This window comes from Myotis brandtii, unplaced genomic scaffold, assembly GCF_000412655.1.
Source record: "Myotis brandtii unplaced genomic scaffold, ASM41265v1 scaffold303, whole genome shotgun sequence".
Lineage (NCBI taxonomy): Eukaryota > Metazoa > Chordata > Mammalia > Chiroptera > Vespertilionidae > Myotis > Myotis brandtii.
Genome location: NW_005361573.1, coordinates 4,411,641 through 4,430,841, shown reverse-complemented (window position 1 = coordinate 4,430,841; position 19,201 = coordinate 4,411,641). Strand labels below are relative to the sequence as shown.

General features: G+C 52.3%; 1 protein-coding gene across 2 annotated transcripts in view; it reads left to right on the top strand.

Moving 5' to 3' along the window:
- Window positions 1-16,316, top strand: part of MORC2 (MORC family CW-type zinc finger 2) — a 39,332-nt gene extending 23,016 nt beyond the window's left edge. Inside the window, exons 10-26 of one of the 2 annotated variants that reach the window (XM_014542540.1) lie at window positions 108-187; window positions 881-963; window positions 1,485-1,570; window positions 2,888-3,028; window positions 3,120-3,274; window positions 3,390-3,518; window positions 3,928-4,033; window positions 4,340-4,472; window positions 6,969-7,043; window positions 7,128-7,499; window positions 7,984-8,115; window positions 8,517-8,568; window positions 8,963-9,104; window positions 9,212-9,448; window positions 9,535-9,628; window positions 13,255-13,434; window positions 14,665-16,316. In XM_014542540.1, the coding sequence (XP_014398026.1) occupies window positions 108-187; window positions 881-963; window positions 1,485-1,570; window positions 2,888-3,028; window positions 3,120-3,274; window positions 3,390-3,518; window positions 3,928-4,033; window positions 4,340-4,472; window positions 6,969-7,043; window positions 7,128-7,499; window positions 7,984-8,115; window positions 8,517-8,568; window positions 8,963-9,104; window positions 9,212-9,448; window positions 9,535-9,628; window positions 13,255-13,434; window positions 14,665-14,733 (2,266 nt within the window). In that variant the 3' untranslated portion in view covers window positions 14,734-16,316. Of the gene's footprint in view, window positions 1-107; window positions 188-880; window positions 964-1,484; window positions 1,571-2,887; window positions 3,029-3,119; window positions 3,275-3,389; window positions 3,519-3,927; window positions 4,034-4,339; window positions 4,473-6,968; window positions 7,044-7,127; window positions 7,500-7,983; window positions 8,116-8,516; window positions 8,569-8,962; window positions 9,105-9,211; window positions 9,449-9,534; window positions 9,629-13,254; window positions 13,444-14,664 lie in introns of both variants that reach the window. The other variant, XM_005869769.2, reaches the window with a different exon arrangement.
- The last annotated feature ends 2,885 nt before the right edge of the window (window positions 16,317-19,201 follow it).

Here is a 19,201-nt window from a genome sequence, read left to right as displayed (position 1 = left end):
CAGTGCAGCTTGGGAGGAAGCAGGAAGTCAGGGCGCTTCCTGAGCTGCTCGGGTTGCCACCCTGCCCCCTACTCCTCGGGCCCTTAGGCTGCCTTTTCCCCATTCAGGATGTACAAGTACACATCAAGCCGCTTCAAGACCCGGGCAGAGCAGGAAGTGAAGAAAGCTGAGCACGTAGCACGGATTGGTAATGTCCCCCTGTGCGGGAGGGGTTAGGTGGGAGTCGCCTGGGACACGGCTTATCGCCAAAGCAAGATCTAGGAAAAAGCTCCATCCCCCACTCTGGGGCAGCTCCTCCTGCAGCCCTGCCCGTGCTGGCCAGTCCTCTCAGCAGTTTTTCTCCGGACACTCTCTTCTTCATCTAAAACACTGTCAACTGCTGGGCTTGCCCAGAGTGAAGAATCCCACAGTGCCCTCTGGCCCAAATATTTGTGAAATTGGTGTTTATGACTCCAGGGCAAAAATCTCAAGGTCTGTCCTGATAACAGGGCTTCCTGGCTCTTCATGGAGAATGATTGGCTGAGGACTCATAGCTTCCAGCTTCTGCTGAGGGTTTAACTTGGGTTGCCTTGGGCAGTTTTTGACCTGTTTTGATTCACTTGGAATGTTTGAAAAGCATGTTTCAGATGTGAGTAGTACCAGTTTCCTTGAGTCGTTGATTTTCTTTTTTGAACTGACTGTGCAGTCCAAGCGGGGCAGTTGCTCACCAGCTCACTTGTTCCTCAACATTGTGTACACACACACACACACACACACACACACCCACACACACACATCACCACCATCCTTGTCCAGTGGGAACTTCACTGTGGGATCCAAGAGTGATTACTGAGAGTTTTAAGCCTTTGAATTCCTTATCATGGTTTCTTCTGTGTTTCAGCTGAAGATAAGGCCCGGGAGGCAGAGAGCAAAGCACGGGCATTAGAACTACGCCTGGGTGGAGACCTCACACGGGACTCCAGGGTAAGGCTCAGCCCCGTGCAGCTGTTCTCTAGCATTTCTGGCCGTAGGACCCCACAGCTGGCCTTGCTCAGCCCAAGACAGCCAAGAACCCCTTGCCTTAAAGCTGAAAAATGGGATGATGTTTGCATAACCTCTATTGAACACACCGTATGGTAAAATCTTGGCTAATCATTTCAACATCCCCAAACCGCATGAGGTATGGACACTTAGTATCCTCAGTTTATGGAAAGAGAAATTGAAATGAAAAACAGCACTTGTCCCAGGTCACACAGCAATCCGGGTCCGAGCAGTTCTCTGATCTCCCAGGCTGACACACACCTCTGTAGACTTTCAGTTGTCAGTAAGCCCGGCGAAGGGAAACACAGCTTTTGAGTTTGTCCCCATTGTCTGTAGAAGATAATAAGTCTCCAGGGGTGGTGTTGCCTCCATGTGATGAGAAGTGGGAAGTTTTAGATGTGTTATCATGCTCCCTGCTGTGGCCGGAGCTCCGCCCCTCACCTGGTGCTGACGCTCGTTCCCAGGTGATGTTGCGGCAGGTGCAGAACACGGCCATCACCATGCGCAGAGAAGCGGATGTCAAGAAGCGGATCAAGGATGCCAAGCAGCGGTGAGTGCCAGGGCTGGCCTTCGACCTTTTAAAATTAGGGAACTTTTGTACTGATTGTTGACAAAGAGCTTGAGGAATCCCTCCCCACCCCGCAAGGTTGCTATTCTGTCACCAGATTGCTTTGAGAAAACCATCAATGTTGTAATCTTAATGCTGGTCAGATGTCCACTGTAGGAGAACAGTTTTTTCCTCGTTCAGTTCTTTTTGAGCTAGAAAAAGGCAGGGCAGTGCCAACAGCTTGAATTGAACACCAAACCTTTCTCACTGGCACCTGTCTGTCTGTGTCTCTCTCCTCCCCTCTTTTTCCCCCCCTTCCCCTCCCTCTCTCTTCTTTTTATCTCCCTTTCCTATTCCCTCTCTTCCTTTCCTTTTTCCCCCCTCTTCATTTAAAGAGTATATAAAATGCTAATTGTATAAAACTTATAATATATAGGACATTAAAAAAATGTTTTAAACGTGCCTATACTTTTACCACCTGGTGCTATCGGAATAACGCTGTAGATTGAGTTTTGGATCTTTTTCATTTTGAATGGGCATTTGTCCTGGCTCAGTAAATTCTCTCTCTGTCCCACCTCTGTGTCTGGAGCCTCTCTGGGCTCTGGGCCTTGAGTTCATTCCTGGCTTGTTCCTTGGCTCCTTGACACAGGCCTAGGTTTCAGGTTTCTTCCTGAGTGAGCCCACTGCTCTTCCATTTGCTTTGCAGCTTCTGTGATACTGTTGACATTTATCACATGATGGTCTCTTCTGTCACATGCCTGTTCATTGTGATTTTTTGCCTTTTCAAAGTTATTACTGTCACATTAGTGGAGTAGGTATGCAGAAAACCTGTGTTTATTCACCATGGAGCAGCAGCTTCACAGTATCCCATTCACACCTAAATACAACTCTGTTTTGTTACCAAAGGCCAAAGTCGTATGCTTTTAGTAAGGGATGCTTAGAGTCACTGCGCAGTGTCGGTCCCTATCAAGTCTAACAGGTTACACATTGAATGAAAACACAGCCCGACCAGCGTGGCTCAGTGGTTGAGCATTGACCCATGAACCAGGAGGTCATGCTTTGAGTCTGGGTCAGGGCACATGCCCGGGTTGTGGGCTCCATCCCCAGTAGGGGGCATGTAGGAGGCAGCTGATTGATGATTCTCTCTCATTGATATTTCTATCTCTCTCTCCCTCTCTCTGAAATCAGTAAAAACATATTTGTCAAAAAGAATGAAAATACAAAGCTTTTTGCTAAACATGTCTCAAGTTTAAGCTTAACACCTCTTAAACACCATGGTGTTTGGGTTGGTCTACTAGAATTTATCTTTCTTCTTCTCAGAGCCCTTAAGGAACCTAAGGAACTGAATTTTATTTTTGGGGTCAACATTGAACACCGGGATCTGGACGGCATGTTCATATACAACTGCAGCCGCCTGATCAAGATGTATGAGAAAGTGGGACCACAGCTGGAAGGGGGCATGTGAGTACTGCCCCAGGGGAGCTTCCAAGGCTGGTGCTGGGGGGGTTTCGGCCAGTGGGGTGACGGGGCTTTGTCTTCTTTCTCCCTGCAGGGCGTGTGGCGGGGTTGTTGGAGTCGTGGATGTGCCCTACCTGGTCCTGGAGCCTACACACAACAAGCAGGACTTTGCTGATGCCAAGGAGTACCGGCACCTGCTGCGGGCGATGGGGGATCACCTGGCGCAGTACTGGAAGGACATCGCCATCGGTAATGCCGCTTCTCTTCACCTCCAGCCGTAGGGTACTGTCACTGCCTGAGGGCGTGAAATTAGGAAGAGGGAGAGGCTGCCTTCTAACAAGATGTGTGGGTGTCTGCCTTCCAGCCCAGCGGGGAATCGTCAAGTTCTGGGATGAATATGGCTACCTCTCTGCCAACTGGAACCATCCCCCATCCAGTGATGTGCGCTACAAACGCCGGAGGTCTATGGAAATCCCCACCACCATCCAGTGTGGTGAGTCGGTGTCAGAACTTCCTCTTGACTCCTTCCCGTCATAGTCCATTACCCTCTGTCCCCATGCTGGCCTGGCCGGACTGACATTCATGGTCTTATAGTCCCACTGGGGATATGAGTCTGTTCAGTGATGGCCTTGGGAGCTAAGTCTTGGGGCTGTGCTGAGGGAGAGGGGCTGAGGGCGTGGAGAGTCCATGATACGAAGTTCCCGTCCTTGCTGGTGTCACTGTCCCTGAGAAGAGTTACTGTTCTGTAAGGAAAGCACAGTTGGAGCCAGAATGAAACTCTGAATGGCAAGTAGGGTCATCTGTGCCTTGGGCCTGGCTTGGGAGGCCCAAGATGCTGACCACAGATACTGTTGGTAGGCGCGGCTGACTTTGGGGTTGCGGGTGTGATTTCTGTGTCACAGATTTGTGTCTGAAGTGGCGGACCCTCCCCTTCCAGCTGCATTCTGTGGAAAAGGAGTATCCTGACACCTGGGTTTGCTCCATGAACCCTGATCCTGAGCAGGACCGGTGAGCACTTTTCTCTAACGCGATTGTGGGTATCTCCATCCTCTCACCATGTTTTTTCCGCTCTTTGGGTAAATAACTCGCTACGCTTCTTGAGATCAGTGCTCACATCTTTACATCTGTCTTGCTGCACGTAGTAAGTGTCCAGAAATAAGAATATATGTGTGTCCTGCAGTGAGTATTAATCCCTTGAACTTGGGAATTCTGAGGTGGTTGCTCTGATGAAAGGCGTGAGTTGGCTGAGGAGGAAGGGCCCTGCCTACGTGGAGCCTGTTTTCCCACGGCCTCCTTAGCACCTTCTCTGTACAGGTGTGAGGCTTCTGAGCAGAAGCAGAAGGTTCCCCTGGGGACATTAAAAAAGGACCTGAAGACACAGGAAGAGAAGCAGAAGCAGCTGACAGAGAAAATTCGCCAACAGCAGGAGAAGCTGGAGGCCCTGCAGGTGCGTGGTCCTGGGCCGAGCAAGGCCGAGTCATGTCTGTCTGGGATGGGACGGGGCCTCTCAGTGGCTCCCCTGTTCCCTCGGGCTCAGTTTCACTCTCCACTCGCCCAGGAGAACTGCCAGGGCTTTTCAGCCCCAGTCTCCAGGCTCACTGGTCTCAAGTTGGCCCTGATCATTATTTTAGACAGGCAGACTTTTATTTATATATTACAAAGTGGTCCCATTCATTTATGAATGTTTTAAAACTCCAGAAAATGAATAGCTTACCTTAGAGGTAACAACCATTAACTGCATGTCCTTCCAGCTTTTTTTGACTGCCTGCATACACATAGATACATATACTGTATATTTTTAATAGGAATAGGAGATTATGATGTCATATGATGTATACACACACACACATATTTTCAGTGGATAATTAAATTCTGTGGCTTTAAAAAACTATTTCTAAGTTATTCTTCTGAAGATGTATTAATTTTTACCAGCAGTATATTTATTTTTAAATATTTCTGCAAATTTGGCAAAGTATACATTTTATAATTTGACATTTTGACCCTCTGTCCCCATGCTGGCCTGGCCGGACTGACATTCATGGTCTTATAGTCCCACTGGGGATATGAGTCTGTTCAGTGATGGCCTTGGGAGCTAAGTCTTGGGGCTGTGCTGAGGGAGAGGGGCTGAGGGCGTGGAGAGTCCATGATACGAAGTTCCCGTCCTTGCTGGTGTCACTGTCCCTGAGAAGAGTTACTGTTCTGTAAGGAAAGCACAGTTGGAGCCAGAATGAAACTCTGAATGGCAAGTAGGGTCATCTGTGCCTTGGGCCTGGCTTGGGAGGCCCAAGATGCTGACCACAGATACTGTTGGTAGGCGCGGCTGACTTTGGGGTTGCGGGTGTGATTTCTGTGTCACAGATTTGTGTCTGAAGTGGCGGACCCTCCCCTTCCAGCTGCATTCTGTGGAAAAGGAGTATCCTGACACCTGGGTTTGCTCCATGAACCCTGATCCTGAGCAGGACCGGTGAGCACTTTTCTCTAACGCGATTGTGGGTATCTCCATCCTCTCACCATGTTTTTTCCGCTCTTTGGGTAAATAACTCGCTACGCTTCTTGAGATCAGTGCTCACATCTTTACATCTGTCTTGCTGCACGTAGTAAGTGTCCAGAAATAAGAATATATGTGTGTCCTGCAGTGAGTATTAATCCCTTGAACTTGGGAATTCTGAGGTGGTTGCTCTGATGAAAGGCGTGAGTTGGCTGAGGAGGAAGGGCCCTGCCTACGTGGAGCCTGTTTTCCCACGGCCTCCTTAGCACCTTCTCTGTACAGGTGTGAGGCATCTGAGCAGAAGCAGAAGGTTCCCCTGGGGACATTAAAAAAGGACCTGAAGACACAGGAAGAGAAGCAGAAGCAGCTGACAGAGAAAATTCGCCAACAGCAGGAGAAGCTGGAGGCCCTGCAGGTGCGTGGTCCTGGGCCGAGCAAGGCCGAGTCATGTCTGTCTGGGATGGGACGGGGCCTCTCAGTGGCTCCCCTGTTCCCTCGGGCTCAGTTTCACTCTCCACTCGCCCAGGAGAACTGCCAGGGCTTTTCAGCCCCAGTCTCCAGGCTCACTGGTCTCAAGTTGGCCCTGATCATTATTTTAGACAGGCAGACTTTTATTTATATATTACAAAGTGGTCCCATTCATTTATGAATGTTTTAAAACTCCAGAAAATGAATAGCTTACCTTAGAGGTAACAACCATTAACTGCATGTCCTTCCAGCTTTTTTTGACTGCCTGCATACACATAGATACATATACTATATATTTTTAATAGGAATAGGAGATTATGATGTCATATGATGTATACACACACACTATTTCTAAGTTATTCTTCTGAAGATGTATTAATTTTTACCAGCAGTATATTTATTTTTAAATATTTCTGCAAATTTGGCAAAGTATACATTTTATAATTTGACATTTTTTCATGTTTTTAAAATTGGGCAATTTTCCCAGGTGTCTGTGTTTCTTTTAGATTTGCTTATTCTCTCATATTTCTGTGTTTTTCCCCCATTGATTTGTCAGGGTGTCTTAGGTGTATTTGTGGCATCAGCCCTTTACTGTATGTGTTACAGAAGCTTCTTGCTTTCTGGCTTCTGTGTCTGTGCAGATGCTCTCACTAACTCAGACGTCCTAGGCCCTGTCCCTTTTTGCTGGATCCCCTGTCCTTTCTTGGCCTCATTCATCAGGCCTTTCCCACTTTTTTTTTTTTTTTGGCTGCTTTAGTGAGAATTTAGTCCAGTCTCTGAGTTGCTGGGTTAATCATATAGAATCCTGCCATTGCGGATGGTTGGTGTCTGTGTTTTTTGGGTCTTCCCAGTGAGAATGGGAGGCTTGTAATAGTAGGGCTGGGCCCCGGTTTTCTTCCCCACTGGCCTGGACGGTGCGGATCCAAAGAGCGTCTGCCTGAGTGTACCAAGGTAGGTAAACACCTGATGATCGCATTTGTCCTGCAGAAGACCACGCCCATCCGCTCCCAGGCTGACCTGAAGAAGCTGCCGCTGGAAGTAACCACTAGACCTTCCTCTGAGGTGAAGTGAAGCCCAGGCAGGAGGGGCTTTTCCTCGGGTGTCGTGTGCTAGGACCTGTCCTCACTCTCTTTGGGCTTCTTGTAGGAACCTGCACGTAGACCTCAGCGTCCTCGCTCACCTCCTTTACCTGCTGTGATCAAGAATGCCCCGAGCAGACCCCCTGCCCTTCACACTCCCAGGCCAACCAGAAAGGCCCCTGCCATCAGCAGCACCCCAAAGCCGCCTGCCCTGGCAGCCCGGGAGGAGGCCTGTACATCCAGGCTCCTCCAGCCGCCCGAGGCACCCCGAAAGCCTGCTAACACTGCAGTCAAGACTGTGCCTCGGCCTACCCCTCCGGTGCAGCCGCTGTCACCATCTCTACTGCCCAACTCCAAGAGCCCGCGGGAGGTCCCCACCCCCAGAACCGTCAAGATGCCAGTGGTCAAGAAGCCGGAGCCCCCTAGTAAACCGCCCCCGGTAAGATGCTTTTCCCCTCGGTGGGGTGGGAGTGGAGCTGGGCAGTCAGTGTCCAGAGCTGAAGGGACTTACTTCTCAGGGGCTCAGAGCAAGTGGCTCTATTTATTGAGGCAGCTTTTCCCTGCTCCTTCCGAGGTGTGGGCTGTCACACACTTGAACGGCCTCCACTGTCTCCTCATGCTGTAGCATATGTTTGTGGTCTGGTGACACAGCCTTGCTCAGCTCAGCAGTGGGTGCTGTGTCTCAGGGAGGTCACAGCTGGCCGTATGGAGTGAACTAAGCCTTCCCCGGTGACAGCTCTGAGCACAGGACCTCAGGGGCACGGGGCCAGGAGTTGCTATACACTGAGCGATGTCAGGTGTCCTGAGCCTGGTGGAGAGTGAGACACACAAGCTTCGCTCTGAAGCTCCTTGAGGCCGGAGAGAAGCTTCCTGCACCTCAAGGACTGACGTGGCTCCTTCTCTTCCCTCTCGCCTCGCTCTAGGCCACCCCTGGTCGGAAGCGGGCTCTTGATGCCTCTGACGAGGAAGAAGTGGAGGAAGAGGCTGAGAGGAGGAAGGAGAGACCCAAGCGGGGCAAAATTACTGTGAAGGAGGAAAAGAAGGACTTGAGTGAGGTAGGTGGTCGAGGGGAAGTTCTCTGCAGTCTGCACGGCTCCGTTTGCGCTGTGACGTGAGCCTTCCAGAGCGCAGTTTACAAAGATGACGGAAACGTGGTGCCAGGTAGGACCCTGCGGGAGAGTGGGTCCCAGGTCGGAGGTCACATTGACGCAGAATCAGGGAGGTTTAAACCCCTGCGTTCTGTGTCCATGACATTCTGTCCCTTGCCCACTATCTTGTTTATAAAGGTGACAGAAGCGTAGACACCTAAGATAGTGGTTTAATAAGTGGCACTTGGCAAGTCCTGGTGATTTAAACTGCCATGTAATCAGCATGGCGGTGACGGCTGATGACCCTGGGCAGCCAGCCATGCAGAAGTCTGCTCTTCAGGAGCTCTAACCCTCTGTTCTCCTCACAGCTGTCAGACAGTGCTGAGGAGGACTCAGCTGACCTCAAGAAGGCGCAGAAAGGTGAGTGGAGGGAGGTACCTGGCCGCCGGTGGGGGAGGCGGGAAGTGGGGCCTCAGCCAGCAGCCGCTGACCCTCAGTGCTCACGGAGGCTCTCCGGGCTCTGGGCTCTGGTGCTCCAGTGGCTTCAAGTCTAATTCCAAGAATTCTGAAGAAAGCCCACCCTTGTGTGCATTCTTAGCACTAAAACCTCTGGCACTCATCCTGCTGCTCTTTAGAACTCTTATGACAGATGGGGGAGGAGACCAGGGTCACTGGGTCCCATGTCCCTGGCATAGTGGGGACAAGCACCCAGGAGTTCTTGTCCCTGCAAACCCTGGGATGACCTTTCTCGAGGTGTGTGACTGAGTGGGGGAGTTTAGTCAGTTTTCTGACTTGGGCTCCATCCCGTTCTCAGATAAAGGTCTGCACGTGGAGGTGCGTGTGAACAAGGAGTGGTACACCGGCCGCGTCACAGCTGTGGAGGCAGGCAAGCATGCGGTGCGGTGGAAGGTGAAGTTTGACTACGTGCCCACAGACACAACACCAAGAGACCGCTGGTAATGCCCCTCGAAGAGGCTGCGTGGGCTGAGTTGGCCAGGGCAGAGGGAGGCTGTGTCCCATCCTGGGAGCTGGGGATACATGACAGAAACACTGTCCTCTCCAGGGTGGAAAAAGACAGTGAGGATGTGCGGCTGATGAAGCCCCCTTCCCCGGAGTACCAGAGCCCTGACACCCAGCAGGGCGGTGGCGAGGAGGAGTCCACAAAGGCCCCGCCGGTTGAGGCCCAGCCGGCTGTGGCCGTGACAGATCCCTCCACTTCTGACTGCACCCGCATTGAGCCTGATACCACCGCCCCGAGCTCCAACCACGAGACCATCGACCTGCTCGTCCAGATCCTCCGGTGCGTGTCGTGCTGCTCCAGGGCCAGCGGTGGCTTTCTCCTCTCCTGCCATTCTGACGTCTTGCCCCACCTGCTTTCTCGTTTAGGAATTGTTTACGGTACTTCCTGCCTCCAAGTTTCCCCATCTCCAAAAAGGAGCTGAGTGCTATGAGTTCAGATGAGCTGATATCCTTTCCTCTGGTGAGTCTCCCTGACCTTGGATCTTGCACGCTGTGTGCCCCCCTTGGTGCTGCTTGTGGTGCCAGCTCTCAGCTGTGTGCCTCCCAGCCAGCTTCCCCCTCTTATGCTAAGAGAATGGAGAGGAGACTACACGGTGGGAAAAGAAGTGGCTCAGCTGCACAGGACTCTGGTGTCATGAGACCCTGGCCGGAGTCCTCACTGACGGACAGTAGCCTGGTTTGACATTTTATGATGAATACATCTCTTCCTCTACCTGGGCAGAGGGGGTAAACCTGACACAGGCAACAGTGAAGAACTTGAGCTCAAAGTGCCTAAAACTTGACTCTCAGAGGGATGTAGAGAGAAGCTTGTGGTGTGGAAATGAGCACCGAGTCGTATTTGTCGCAGCAAATGCTGATGTGGCGCCTACCCTGAGGGGCCCTGTGCTGGGAGGGAGCAGCAAGAGTCCTGCTTCCAGGGGCTTAAGAGTCAGTGGAGACTTGAGTTTTTGCCGGGCACCTGGCTACAAGGCAGAGAGCGGTACATGCTGTGGAAGTGGGCAGTCTGGGGGAGGCGAGAGAGTGGCAGGGGGACTCAGGGATGAAAGGGCAGATGGGGGAGGGTGAGTATTTAGGAAGGAAGGGGGCCTGAGAGCAAGGATGTGATAGGTCTTGAATGTTCGGTCTTAAAGCACAGTGACTTACACTATGGAATGGGAGAGCCAGCCAGATGGTTGCGCTGATGAAGTTGTCCATCTAAACCATGTCTAGGGCAGCGGTCAACCCACTTTCTGCAGAGGCCAGTTAGCAAGTACTTTCACCTTTGTAGGCTACACAGTGTCTCGCAGCTGCTCAACTCCACTATTGTAGCCTGAAAGCCACCATAGACAATACATAAAGGAAAGGATATGGCTGTGGTCCAATAAAGCTTTATTTACAAAAACAGGCAACAAGCTTATTTAGCCCATGGGCCGTAGTGTGCTACCCCTGCCCCTAAGAGCGTAGCAGCATGTTGGGTTGGGTGGGTGGATGGGAGATGCAGGGCAAGGAGGCTGGTCCAGTTGTAAAGATCAGATGTGAGGGAAGGGAATGGAAGCCAGAGTGGTGGGAGTGGACCAGCAGGTGAAGGCCATGTCAGAGGCCGTGGACAGACTGGTCATTGCCTGAGGCAAGTACGGGAGAGAAGTCCACATGCCTCCTGTGTCTCAAGCCTGAGGGAATTGGAGGTTTATGACAAAGCTGTTACCTGGGAGAGAAAGCAGGGCTTTCATCAGAGTAAGGTGATGAGTTGAGATTTAATTGTGTTGGGCCGAAGTACTGGCACTAAAATTTCTGGTGATGGCCAATGGGCAGGTGGAGACTGGGGACTAGCATTTGGGTCAGGGCTGGAGATGAGGACCTGGGAGTCACCCTTATCAAGTGGGCTGTTTCATGGTGGAACCGTGAAGTTTTCTAGAGAACTGGACTTGGAACTGCAAGATGAGTATATTCAACATGTTGGGCCCTCATGTGGCAGCCGTGTTCTTGATAAGCTTTTCGGAAGTCAAAAACATGGGGCTTAATCTCCATCCCACTTTAAAAAAGGAAATGAGGTGAGGACTTGAAGACACTAAGCCTTCAAGAGGTGAAGTCTGTCGTGATAGAGCCCAGATTTGAACCAGGTGCTCCTGCGGACACGGGTCTTCCTGTTCATGGTGCCATCCAACTTCCCTGTGAGATGAGAGGGGTGGTGCCCAGCGAGGAGGCTAGAAGATGCTGGCACTTACGAAAGCCTCAGGGGAGGCTCCGTGCCCTAACTCTACAGACAGCCCATAGGACCGGCTGGGTTGGCCTGACATCTTGTCAGTCAGATTTGTTGCTTTAGCTTAAAGTTGTTGCCAAACTCAGAGCAAAGCCGGGATGCAGTTGGGGCTCTGCAGTGGGCTCATCTGCTCCAACGAAACATAGTCAGCAGCAGCGGATGAGCCTACAATAGTCTGTGAGCTTATTCTGTACAAGGAGGTGTGTCACTTCATGTCCTCCTGGTTATGATGCCTAAAATAGCTCAAACTTTAATTTTTTTTAATATCAGGGACACAACAGAGTCTGGTGTTCATTATGTCCTTGTCAGTCTAAATGGTGGTCGTTTTTCCCACCATGCTGGACCAGGAGTTCCATAAGGCCACAGGGGTCCTGCAGATAATTAGATTCCAGTACATATACATTCGGTAATATAACAACTGCTTGGAAATCTATAGTTACTTTAAAATAAACATTTAAAAAAACTAATATAAATCCCAGTCAGACTCAAGGTATTATATACTGAACTTTAATACTTTGGAACGGGTATTTTGTGCTGCCAATGTAATTATCATGTAGAGTTTGGGCCTTCTTTTGCCATCTTGGTTTAATAGAATAATATTCTAGATTGTCAGGTGAATAACACAGTTAGATACTTGCCAGTAACACTTTTTAAAGACAGTAGTCAGGCCCTGGCCAGTGTGGCTTAGTTGGTTGGAGCGTAATCTGGTGCACCAAAGGGCTGGTCGTGTGTTTGATTCCCAGTCAGGGCACCTACCCAGGTTGTGGGTTTAATCCCTGGTCAGGGTACATGTGCGAGGCACCTGATCAATGTTTCTCACATCAGTATGTCTCTCTCTCTCTCTCCCTCTCTCCTACGCTCCTGATCAATGTTTCTCACATCAGTATGTCTCTCTCTCTCCCTCTCTCCTACGCTTCCTTTCTCCCTCCTTCCCTCTCTCCCTCCTCCCCTCCCTCCCTCCTTCTCTCCCTCCACCTTTTCTTCCCTCTCCTTTCCTCTCTCTCTAAAATCAATAGAGGATTAAAAAACAAACAAATGAACAGTAGACAGGAGCCACCCAATGGTGCTAGGTACTTCATATATCTTCCTGGAAAGAAAGAAAGGTTAGAGTGGGTAAGACTGTATTGGTCAGGCAGGACCTGTTGGTTATGACTTCGTGTTCATTAAAATGGCCTTATCTTTCTTATTGGTGACTTATGAGTAAATCATGTTATAAGTTGAACTTAGAAAAGGAATAAAGCTCAAAGGCATACGACCTAAATAACTTCACTGGGATTCCAGGTGGCATTTCATTTGAAACAAGTACTCTGCTACCATGTCCACCAAAACGACTATTAACATTCCCACCCCAACCTTTGGAAGTGCCAGGGGCTCGGGGAAGATGGGAAAAACGGATGCTGCCTAAATATGCTACACACACCTGGAGCTGCTGCTGCTGCTTGTTGAAATGGGTAGAAGAGAATTTTGGTCCGCGTTGTGGGTGTGGCTTGGCGTGGATTGCTGACAGGGCTTTTGTGAAGTTGGAAAGGCACGATTGAGCGGGGACTGTGTCCTTTCTGCCCCCGGGAATGGGTGGAATCATCCTCACATTCACTCCTGGCGTGCTGTGGGCGAAAGCACTTCACTAAGTGCTTCCCTGTGTGATCCCGACCTTGTCCTCGTGGCAGCCCCACGAGATGGCATCGCAGTCTCTCTGCTCCGGAGCCAGAGGCTGCGGGCCCTTGTGTCTGACATCCCTTCCGGTTCAGAGCCCTGTGCTGAGCCAGTTGGGGAAACCAGCGCTCATTTAGATGGGCCCTGGGGACCCCTGTGAGCTCATGCACCCCCTCTGGCTTCCCCCCTGACAGAAAGAGTACTTCAGGCAGTACGAAGTGGGGCTGCAGAACCTGTGCCACTCCTACCAGAGCCGCGCCGACTCACGGGCCAAGGCCTCTGAGGAGAGCCTGCGCACCTCCGAGAAGAAGCTCCGCGAGACCGAGGAGAAGCTGCAGAAGCTGAGGACCAACATCGTGGCTCTCCTGCAAAAGGTGCAGGAGGTGAGCCAGGCAGCTCTCTCTCTGCAGCTGGACCACCTGGTCTCTTGGGGGAAGGGGGGGCGGGGCTTGGGCACCTCTTGCTGCCTTCTCCCCACTCACAGGAATCTGTGGTTTCAACCCTGGCTGCACAGCATCCTGACCAGGAGGGCTGAGGTGGTGCGGCTGCCTGGGCCTCCTCCCAGCCAGGCCCACGGTATCATCCTCTGCCCTTGTTTAGACATTTCAATGGACAACCTGGTTTGAGACTCCTCCCAGCCATGAAATAGAAGTTCTCACTTTTCCAGATGACGCCCAGATGGGGTTGGGTGGCCCCAAAGTGGAGAGTGCCCGTAGGGTCTCCATCTTTCACCCGGGCAGTGAGCACTGAGGGAGGGCCTGCTCCGCCTGTCCTGTGGGTACTGGGGCCACCGGCAGGCAAGATAAGGCCCTTCCCTCACAGCCCGACACTCCAGGGCAGGAAGTGCCATGCAGGAAACAGGGCAGACGGGAGGCCACTTTCCCAGGGCTTGAGGGGTGGTCTCTCTGAGGAGGTATTTGAGCTGAGAGGGGAACCAGTCATGCAAGAGTGAGTGTGAGTGCTGCTGGCAGAGACAGACCAGGGCCCAGACCTCAGGCAGGAGTTGTGGGCTGTGGACGCGGTGGGCCTGTAGAGGTGGGAAGTCACTGGCATCATCCAGTTTACACTCTAAGACACTTACTCTGGTTGGTTGTAGGAGGGCCTGGCATGGCTAGAGGTTAGAATCCGGGACTCCAGTGAGGTTCCCACAGTTGTCTGGGTGAGAGATGCTGGCGGCCTTAACCTTGGATGATGACAGTGAGGAGGGAGGGAGTGGGCAGGTCTCTAACATCTGAGGGAAAGGGAGGAAACAAGGGTGATTCCTGTGGTTTGAGCCCGTGGGTGGAGGGAAGGCAGTGGCCTGTACTGAGATGGGAACAACTTGGGGTGGGGGGTCTGGCTGTGTTGTTTTGGATTTATTGAGCCCGAGAAGCCTGCAACACGTCTACGGCAACCTGGAACTTGGGGTGGAGCTGGGCAGAGGGAAGGAATCTGGCATCATCTGTGCACAGATGTTGGGGTGGGCGGGATGATCAAGAGGGGACAGGGGTAACGGCTGGGGGGTCGGGGAGAGGAGGGGACTCCTCAGGCCCCACAGAAGGGTGGGGAGGCAGGCCCCCCACCACCTGATGGCCCCCAGCTGACGCTGCCCTGCTCTGTTTCAGGACATTGACATCAATACAGATGACGAGCTGGACGCCTACATCGAAGACCTGATCACCAAGGGGGACTAAGGGGCTCGGAGCCAGAGACCAGCTCCCTGCTCCTGCCTCAGGGCGAGTTCCCAGGGGTGGGGGCTGTTGCATTAGTGGGTTGGTGGACTTACATTGGTTTGACTCACATGGGACATTTGTGCTTTTGGAGGGAAAATGCTCTGATTCTTTGAATCTTCCTCCCTAAGTTTATAAATATTTATTTTTTGAAAGAAACGAGATGCTGCGCCTGCTGTGAGACTGTGCTTTCTCTGTGTGGCTCTGGGGCAAAGAGAAGCAGAATGTGTGGCCTGAGCTGCTTCTCGGCTCCTGGCTCCTGAGGTGCAAGTCCAGCATCTGGAAGCCGGAGAGGCTCCAGCAGGGCTGGCTTTTCTCCTAGAAGATGAGCTATGTGGGATCTGAGGGATAGAGGAGGGAGAGAGCCCCCCAGAGTAATGCTCCCCTAGGGATGCTGATCCAGGGGACGCTCAGGGGGTCAGGGGTCAGGAGGACGCGTGGCTCCGAGTGGCTCCTGTCTCGGGTCAGGGATGTGTGGCCTGAGCAGCTGTCATCTTGGTGGTCTTTGTCTGAACAGCTTGGGAAGAAAGACCCTCTCATTCAACCTCACACCCACCATGTCCCTGCTGCTGGAGTGACTTCCTCAGTTGACCATTGGCAGTGAGGTTTCCCGCCTCGGTATCTTGAGGTTGAAGAGCAGACAGACAGGACACTGCAGACTGCTGGCCTGGGTAGCACACCAAATGCCCGAGTTCCACGGGGCTTCTTTTAGGAAAGGGCCTCGTGGGTGGAAGAGCCCTGGTACTGACGTGGTGGGGCCTCCGTCTGTGGTGGGGCAGGGTCTAGAGAGCCTGATGCTGCTTTTTCCGTTATGGCTCCTCCGCCTGGCCCCCTCATGCCCAGCAAGGCCCTTGCTGTGGGGCGGACAGAAGGGTGTCTCTGAGCCCCACTTGCCCACAGGCACAGAGGTGGGCCCTAGGTTCCCGGAGATACCATGCTTCCCTTCTGCCTGGTCCCAGCCTCATACAGCTGTGTCCCTCCAGCAGCCTCTCAGGGTCCAATACAAAGGCAGGAGTTGCTGTGTTTTCTCTTTAAGAGCTAATGGAAAAGTTCCAGTTTCATCCCCAACTCACTGTCCCCCCTCTGTTTGGAGACTTGGGGTTTTCTGAAGGCCGTGCACCACTGGTCTGTGATCCACACCGGCACCTCCCACCCCATGTCAGCGGTGGCTCACACGCCGCCCTGAGGTCTCAGGACTGGGAGGCACGGGGGAGGGAAGCAGGCCCCATGAATTGGGGGTCTGTCCTCTTGTGCGCATGGCCAGAGGCGTCCCCAAACCATATCCCTGGGGGAGAGGGTTGTTTGGGGAAATACCGCTGAGAGTGACCCTGGCTGCTTTGGAAGCTTCTCAGAGCCTTGGGGTTTCTGAGCGGGCGATTCCTCCCTGGCCCAGTGCTCGCTCTCCACCCCAAGCAGCATTTGGTCCATTTTCCCCCAAACCTGTTTTAATCTAAAAGGAAGTTGGTTTTTACCAGAGGGTAATACTCAAGTTTTTTATTTACACACCTGTAATCAAAGTGCAATACTATAAACTTCTACTGGTGAGACTCCTGAACTCAGTCTGTTTTCTTCTCTTAGTAAAATCTAGCACCTTCCTCCTTTTCTTCCCACCATGATGGCTTTAAACTGTCTTCAAATTCTCCCTCATCCCTACCATCTTCATTGTTCTATGTCTTCATCGTCAACACCCACAGAAACTGAATTTCTTTAACGTTTTACCTTTGACTTCTGCGCCCACTGTACTGACTGCAGCCCGTTTGCCCGGAGAGCTCCTGCCATTCTTGGTGAGAAGATAAAACGCAGTGGACCTGGTTGGGAGGAGGGAGATGGTCTGGCTGGTAGGAAGAGCCTTACTTAGTTCAGGCAGCAGGAGGTGGATGAGTGCAGCAGCCCTTGGGTTTTAAGGAGTTGGGGAGGGATGGGGAGCTTTCTTGAGCCTTTTTTTAAGTGACACATGCACATGGTAAAAATTTAAACAGTACAAAAGGCTGGACCATGAAAAGCAAGGTTCCCTTCCACCCTGATTCCCACTTCTCCCTGGAGACCATACCCATCCTGAGCGCGCGCGCACACACACACCCTGCTCTCTCTCCCCCACTTACTGTGTCTTGGAAGCTGCTTCGGAATAGCCCATATGGGTCTGTGTTATTCTGAACAACCACATAGCACTTCACTGACGGGTGTACTGCCACTTAACAGTCCCCTATTTATAAATATTTCGGTTTTCGACATTTAAGAAAAATGCTGTGATGAGTGTATATATTCGTTAACTCATCTGTCTGTATATAGGGTAAATCCCAAAGAGAAATGGCTGTCAGATGGTGGATTGTTAAAAATTCTAAGATACATTCCAGAAAAGACTTCCAATTTCAACTTCCCACACACGTCTGCATCTACCATCTTCATTCTGCAGTCTCCTTTACTAATCTGAAAAGTAAAAAGTGATGGATTTTTAAATTGGTTTGAACTAATTTAAGTGAGATTGAGCATCTTCATTGTCCAGTTGTATTTCTCTTCTGGTACAGGCCCGTAATTCTGAATTTTGGGTTAGGGACTCTACAAAAGAGTTTACAAAAAATCAGATGAAGCCCTGGCTGGTGTGGCTCAGTGGGTTAGAATGTCATACCATTACACCAAAGGGTTGTGGGTTTGATTCTTGGTCAGGGCACATACCTAGGTTGTGAGTTTGATCCTCACTCGGGCACGTATGGGAGGCAACAGATCGATGTTTCCCCCTTAAAACCAATTTTTTAAAATCAGATGAAAAACAGGGACAAAGGCCTCAGTAAAGTGATCACCTTACATGATCCCCCTCCCCCTCCGCTCCAGAGTGTCCCGTGGATTTAGGATTAAAACCCCACTTTAGGATCAATACTGTGTTTATTGCCAGATTGGGAGCAGGATTTGACATTTTTGTTTCCTAAAAGGTATGGGTTAGTAACAGGCTGAGGAAAACCTCTGGTTCCTCCTTGGTATCCATCTGAATGACCGCTTGATGGCTCCTCCTGGTCAGTTCCCAGGTCTACGGGATTCAGACCCGTGTGCTGGCCACAGGTCACAGCTCCAGGACCTCTGAGTGTTCACGACTGATCGCAACTCAGACTGACCTGCCACGTGCAGAGAACACAAGGCTTGGCCTCTGGGTGGTGCCTCCGCTGGCTCTTGTCCCTGCAGGTGGTTCTGCAGCCGGGCCAGGCTGGAAGGGAGCTGCTGGCAGTCACCTAGGCCCCTGGCACTCCCTCCGGTTCCCCTGGAGGCTTCCTTGGGAACCAAGAGGCCACTTGGCACTTGGTTCCCGGAGCAGATGAAGGGCAGCTTGGCCAGGGGCGGAGCATGCGTTCCCCACTTCGGTGGCTGGAGCTCAGGCTGTCCTCTGCCCATTCTCAGCGCTGCTGGGCGCACCATTTCCAGAGTAAGCACGACAGACCCGACAGACAGAGGGCCCGGCCAGGCACATCCCGCTCCCCGACGGCGGACATGGGGCCAGGCCTGCTTCGCAGTCTGGCTGTTCCACCTGGGAACTCGGAATGTGCCAGGCCCAACTAGGGCTTCCTTTCAACTCTCAAGGCTTCCGGCAAATCACCGCATCCTGGCTCCCCATTCCTTCTCGAAATAAAGGCGTCGGTGGTAGAACAGGTCTCCCAGCTTATTTAGCCCAAGGCCGGTTCTCCACCGGGAATGTATCCAGAGGCCCAGACGACTGCCCATCATGTGGAGTTGGTGGCACTGAAGTTGCAATAGTGAGTGGCTCCTTGCTTCCCCGGCCCCCAAGATTCACTGTCTCCATTGCTCCGCTGCTCCCTCGACCCCACAGCCATCCTCCTGGCTGGTTAACCATTTGGCGGGTTTCGGTGTCCCCCGAGGGTGAGGAGGCTCCTCCAGCCTCCACAAGCTCGGGCTCTGGGTGCTCAGCGGCTGCCAGCCAGGCCTGGAGGGTGGGGAGTCCGTGCAGGGGAACGGCCTGAGGACACGGCCCTCCTCTCCTGTCCACTCCGCCGTGGGATTCTCGGGGGCCACTTCCTGCCCCGACAGCGGCAGGTTTCGTGGGCAGCTGAGGCCACTCTAAGCCACACGTTGAGCTTGTCCCTCCTTCCCTGCGGCCACTTCCTCTATTGCAGCTCTGGGCGCTCGCTGCCCTCCGCTGTGCCCCGCACAGACCCATCCGCTACCCCGGGCTTGGGGGCCGCGCTGGTCGGACACCATATTTGTCGGAAGGAGGAGTTCTGCGTTCCTCCTGCCAAATCCAGGATCAGAATACGAGCCCGGGCGCTGGCTTCAAACTGGCCAGGGCCCGGCCATCTCTCTCCAGAGGCCTATCGGGCGCCGGCCTCTCCCAGGCTGCCCCGCGCCCTTCTCCACGCCCCGGAAGTGACTGCACAATCAGTGGCGCCTGCGCAGTGTGCTGCACCGCACGTGCACCTGCGTCCTGCGC